The 6,000-nt window shown below is 32.4% G+C and overlaps 1 protein-coding gene across 1 annotated transcript in view; it reads right to left on the reverse strand.

Annotated features, from left to right (window-relative positions):
* The window catches only part of LOC114344727 (uncharacterized), a 28,225-nt gene extending 22,225 nt beyond the window's left edge, over positions 1–6,000 (reverse strand). The window contains exon 1 of the mRNA XM_028295549.2: positions 5,844–6,000. Coding sequence (XP_028151350.1) covers positions 5,844–5,900 — 57 coding nt within the window. The 5' untranslated portion in view covers positions 5,901–6,000. The remainder of the gene's footprint in view (positions 1–5,843) is intronic.

Raw genomic sequence — 6,000 nt, forward strand, 5'->3', positions numbered from 1 at the left:
TACGCTTCAGAAACGTGGACGATAACCAAAAGTGATGAAGAACGGTTAGGCTGTTTTGAAGGTAAAATCCTCAGACATATCTATAAAGGCGTGGAGGAAAACGGGTAATGGCGTAGACGATATAATTTTGGACTTTACCACCTTTATAGTGAGCCTAGTATTGGTAGATCTATCAAAATAAACAGGCTGCGGTGGCTAGGTCACTTGGAGAGAATGAATGAGGTGGAGCCGTCGAAACATATTTATAGTCAGAGACCGGATGGAATGAGGAGAAGAGGCAGGTGGAAGACGACTTGAGAGTGTTAGTAGTGCGAAATTGGAAAACCAAGACGAGGGATAGGAAGAAGTGGAAGAAGTGATGATTATTTTTGTCAGTCATAAGTATAAGTTTTAAGATACTCGCACACAATATGTTAAACAATATGAGATCCCTGACCCACATAACAATGATGTTCGCGTCATGTTCAAAGCATATACCACCAACATTGGCTGGAGTATATTATTTTTAGTATATGCGCAGTACAAGCATAGCATGTACCTTAAAAAGCATTCTAAATTTCATATTCTTTGCAGATAGGTACTTCAAAGAATATTCTCGTACCGAATATACTGAGCACATTCGTGTACGTAGTATCAGGGCCGCGCCAAGGCTTTCAAGCGCCCTGGGGCAAGTAATTTTAGGCGCCCCTTTCCTCCTTCCTTTGTAAGTAGATTTTTGTAGCTTAGTGAATCGTTATACGGTATACCTACAAACTATTTTTTATGTGATAGGAAAGTATCATCATCATCATCATCATAACCTAATCGTTATCGTCCACTGCTGAACATAGGAATCCTCTAAGTTTCTCCATGTCTCCCAATCTTGAGCTACCAGCTATCCAGTTGCCGACAGTTCTCTTTACATCGTCACTCCAGCGCGTTGGTGGTCGATATCTGCTTCGTTTATGCGATTGTCCGCCGGCGGTCGCTATTCCAATATTCTTCTAGTCTAGCTGTTGATCGATGTTCTTGCCATTGACCTGCACATCTCCATTTCTTCTTTTCTACATGTTCTACTATGTCTTTGATTTTTGTCCTTTGCCTGATATTATTTTGTATTCTGTCTCCTTGTGATTCTTAGCATGGCCCTCGCTGGGCAACCCTTATTTTCTGCTCTTAGATTTTCAGCAGCAGTAAAGTAATATTATACTGGTAAGTTATTATGAATACTATAAATATTTACAAAAAACAACGATTACATTATCAGAGAAGAAATAAATATATAATTATTATTACCATAGTGCTCATTTGCTCATGGTTTTTGCCCTGTATATTAAAGAACCGCTTGGATTGACATGAAATTTGACATAGGTACGCATAGCTATTTATAACAAAGAAAACAATTGATATTGCGTCGTCGGGGATGAAAAAATATACGTTAAAATTAATTCCGGAAGTGGATAAACTGACCAACTCTAAGCAACTTTTGTTCCAGATACAGTTTTTTCAATAAGTCAATATTTTTCGAGTTATTTGCGAGTGAATATGTTCATTTTTCAACATAAAACCACGGTTTTAGACGGTTTTTCGCAAATAACACAAAAAGTGTATATTTTATTAAAAAAATGTTCTTAGCAATATATAGGTTACAAAAAAATTAAAAAAACTTATGCACGCATGAACTCGGTAGATCTAGTAGAGGAAGAGTTGTAGCTCGAGAAAAGTGGGTTCGTATTCGTCAAATTTCAAATCGAACATTTCAACGTGAAATAACCAAAAACTTTTCGGGCAAAACTCGTTATAATTTTTTTTAAAGTCTTTAGAAAAAGCTTTATTTTTGTTTATTAAAAAAGTTTCTAGTAGCAAAAGTAAGCCAGTAACGCTGAAAATAAAGTTGGTCCTTTTTTTTTCGTCAAAAACATCGTAAAAAGCTCCGCTTAATTAGCATCTCCAATGAAATTAATCGTTACAGCTTTAAAATTTACTTTACTTATGTATATTTATATGATCTGGAAGTTTCACCATTTCAAAGGGCTTATTTTAAAAAAAAAATTGGTTTTAAATTAATAAAAATAACTTGAAATTTTGAAGGAAGTGCCTTTTTTTCAAAATTTTTCCCAAGAATATATTTTTGATAAAATACTTACTTTTTGAGTTATTTGCGAAAAACCGTCTAAAAACGTGTTTTTTTTGTTGAAAAATAAACATTATTCACTCGCAAATAACTCGAAAAGTAGATATTGACTTAGGAACGTACGTGGTACTCCCTAGGGCAAAAGCACACGTCGACACAATAATCATTTTCTTCTTTGACATGTTGGCTATGTATATGCTAAATTTCATGTTAATCCAAGCTGTTCTTTAAAATTCAGAAGTTTTGCAATATTTTATTGTGAGTGAATGGAGTAATAATAGTTCAGTTTAATGAGAGAAATAACGGTTCGTACACTTAGGGGATCAAAGTAATAATAACTGCTATTTTTATATCTACCTACGATTGGTAAATTTTCAATTTTACATATTTTTCAATATTTCTGGTAACTTCAGTATTGGTCATTTTTTTTTTTCGACACCTACCGGCGCCTTTTTGGTCTGGCGCCGGAGGGCACTGTCCCTCTCCGCCCTTATGGATGGCGCGGCTCTGCGTAGTATCTCGGAATATTCGTAAAAGTTTATTCTTAGAATATACCTTTATCGAATATTCTTTAAAAGTATATTTGAGCATATTCTTAACACATACTTATCAGTACTTTTAAAATATCTTAAAAATATTATATAATAATTTTAGCTTTATAGATTATTAACTTCGTTATTTTTAGGGCCGGTTGTTCGAACGCTAATCAACATTGATCACTATCAAATATTTAATTACTGTCACAACTGTCAATGTCAACTTTGGTTGGGTTGCTGAAAACATAGTTAATTATAATTATGAGATTAGTTAGTCAATTAACATAACAATTATTAACATAATTGATTAACTAATTTCATAATTGTCATCAATAATTATGTTTTCGGCAACCCAACCAAAGTTGACATTGACAGTTGTGACAGTAATTAAGTATTTTGATAGTGATCAATGTTGATTAGCGTTCGAACAACCGGCCCTAAGAATACTTAATAAAATTTATGTATGTAGTTAGTATTGGACGAACTAATTTCTTAAAATTGTTTTAATTATTGTATGGTAAAACAGTTTAAACATTAATTGTATTAACGAAGCAAAAATGTTCGTTTTCATAATTGAAATGAATTTACCATTTCGAGTTCACCATGAGTAATTTTTACATCGTTGGATTAGGTACATTCAGTTACAAAGAATTGAAAGAATACACCATCTACCATTTTATCACCAGATCGTAAAAGCAAGTATTTATAAAAGATCGGAGCGGAATTATACCGACGTGATATGGGCCATTCCAACATCAAAACGTGCCAAAACCCACAACCAACCAAACGGCCAGTCTCATTCTGACAATTTCCTACTTGGATAAGGATTAAGGAAACAACGGTAAAATATGAAAACGAAAACAGACATTATTTGTGTCTAATTATGCAGTGTTAAGGATGAATGCGAACGATAAAGTACTAAAAGGACTAGGACTATGAACATACATAATCTCTTTATTTTGTTTGCGTTGCTTCAAAATATGCTTCATTTTGGTAACTCAATATTACTTAAATAGTAGGTAAGTACATATACTTAAGTATATAAATTTTAGTTACTTATAGGTTAGTTTAGATAAATATTGTATAATATTTATATAAATAACAAATTTATATATACTTACTTTTTAAGTAATATTGTAGAATGTACTAACTACATTCTCATATGCAATTAGAATAGGTATGTAACAACTAGGTACTTGGTAGAACCAGTAAAACCTAAGATGAGATTAGGTGATGCTGAAAACATACTTCTGAGCAATATAGCACTTCCTTGGAATATTCTTAAAAGTATATTCTTCCCAGATACTAATAATATGTGCGGTAGTACGTTCTAAGTATATAAATAGAAAGTTTATTATAGCACCTCCTTGGAATATTCTAAAAAGTATATACTGAAAAGAAGTGCGGTAGTACATTCTAAGTACAGTAGAACCCCGCAAATCCGAACTAATTGGGGGGACAGCCTGTTCGGATTCCGAAAAGTTCGGATTATCCGAAAGTTAGCCTAAGAAGCTAACGAAGATGATTTTTAAAAGATTTGAACTGCGCCCGATCCCTTTATGAAACTTTATCCGCACGTTTATGCCTCCAATATTCTAAAGCTGAAAAATATTTACATCACTGAAATATTAAATCGCTAACGCCAGTAGTTTTGTTTAGTCACGGGACATGGGAATTCGGTTATGTAAAGGATTAATTTAATTTGTAATCTGGATATTGATTACACTATGTTTCTCATGTTTCTTATCTTTTTCAATATTTTCGTTCATAGTATACCATGGGAAATGTGTATTATGCACATTCCTTTATTGATTGTGTTTTTTATAAGTATGTACTACCTGTATTTATTTTTAATAAATTTCACATGTCCAAATTCCTATTAATTTTACATTGCTAAATTTTCTGGTTCTCTGTACATATAAGTTTTTTAAATTTTTATTTTGAATTTTTAAAAAATTTTTCACTTTCCGTTGGTTCGGATTTGCCGAAAGTTCGGATTTGAGGGGTTCGGATTTGCGGGGTTCTACTGTATATACACGTTTAAACGTATAGAACGTTTAAATACTGTAATTTAGTATATACTCAGTATCTGCTGTGCACATTTGCAATGGTAATTACGCATATTCTCAGCATATATATACTTATGTTCTATGAATCTACTAAGAACATGAAATTGTTATGTGGAGAGGAACTCCTGATGTCACAGATACTCGCTGAGATAAACAATTTTCATATTGTCCGTACTGACATCTACCAGACACATAACTACCTATCCACTCAAGTATTTTACCTGCATATCCATAACACTGTAATCTAGCAATAACCAGATCATGGTTAACTCGACTATCGAAGGCTTTAGAGAAGTCTATGTATATAGCGTCAACATGACCCCTATGTTCAACTGAATTAGCAATGAAGATATAGAAATCTTCAGAATCCCATGTTAAAAATGATTTACAAGACACTCAAATAATTTGGGTACCTAATACAGATTTGTTACAAACAACTCAATAATTTTCAATATCATTTTTGTCAGACTTAAAAATTGGTTTTAAATAACTAAGAGTTTTCCAAAAATCAGGAAAGCTACCAGTACAAAATGATGAATTAAAAGTAGCGGATAGGCTTTACAAGAATAAAAATGCAATGCTTGAGTACATAAGCTGGCAAATAATCTGGTCCAAGCGATAATTTCCAAGGCATCCAAAAAAAACTAGCAATTATGTCAGAGAGCTCAATATTTTAATAATTATTCACATTGACACTGCTGATATTTAAAAATTTCGAGTTAATTATTAATTTTAGAATTAAAATTATGTAGGTAGTTGACAAAAAACTACCCAAATAAATTAACTGTGTCTTGAGCTTCAGCATTATCACTTATACTATCACCAAAGAAAATACTATAATAGATGGCAGGTAGATTGTAACTTTTTCGTTTGTTTTTTTTTTATATTTCCAAAAATGTCGAGGATTAGTTAGAACCCCATTCTAAATATTATTCAAATATTACTATAACATTGAGGGGGGTTACTATTTTACTATAACAATAGTTACATTAATAAGGAACTACGATCATATTATAATAGTGCACAAAATATTTGAACCTGTTGTATATTTTGCTATTTATGAGTCATACTACTCGTAGGTCAAAATATTTTCAATATTAATAAATGTAAAAAAAAACTACTTACAAAATTGAAAAACATCACAACAAACCAAAACAATCGCATTCTCCGACTTTTCTCCATATTTTCCACGATATTCAACGAAAAACTATTAAAAATCCGTACTGTTTCTTTCTTGGTCACCGCATTTTCCGCAAAAGGGCCTTTGGGAATGGTAAATTTA

The sequence above is a fragment of the Diabrotica virgifera genome, chromosome 1 (assembly GCF_917563875.1).
Source record: "Diabrotica virgifera virgifera chromosome 1, PGI_DIABVI_V3a".
Lineage (NCBI taxonomy): Eukaryota > Metazoa > Arthropoda > Insecta > Coleoptera > Chrysomelidae > Diabrotica > Diabrotica virgifera.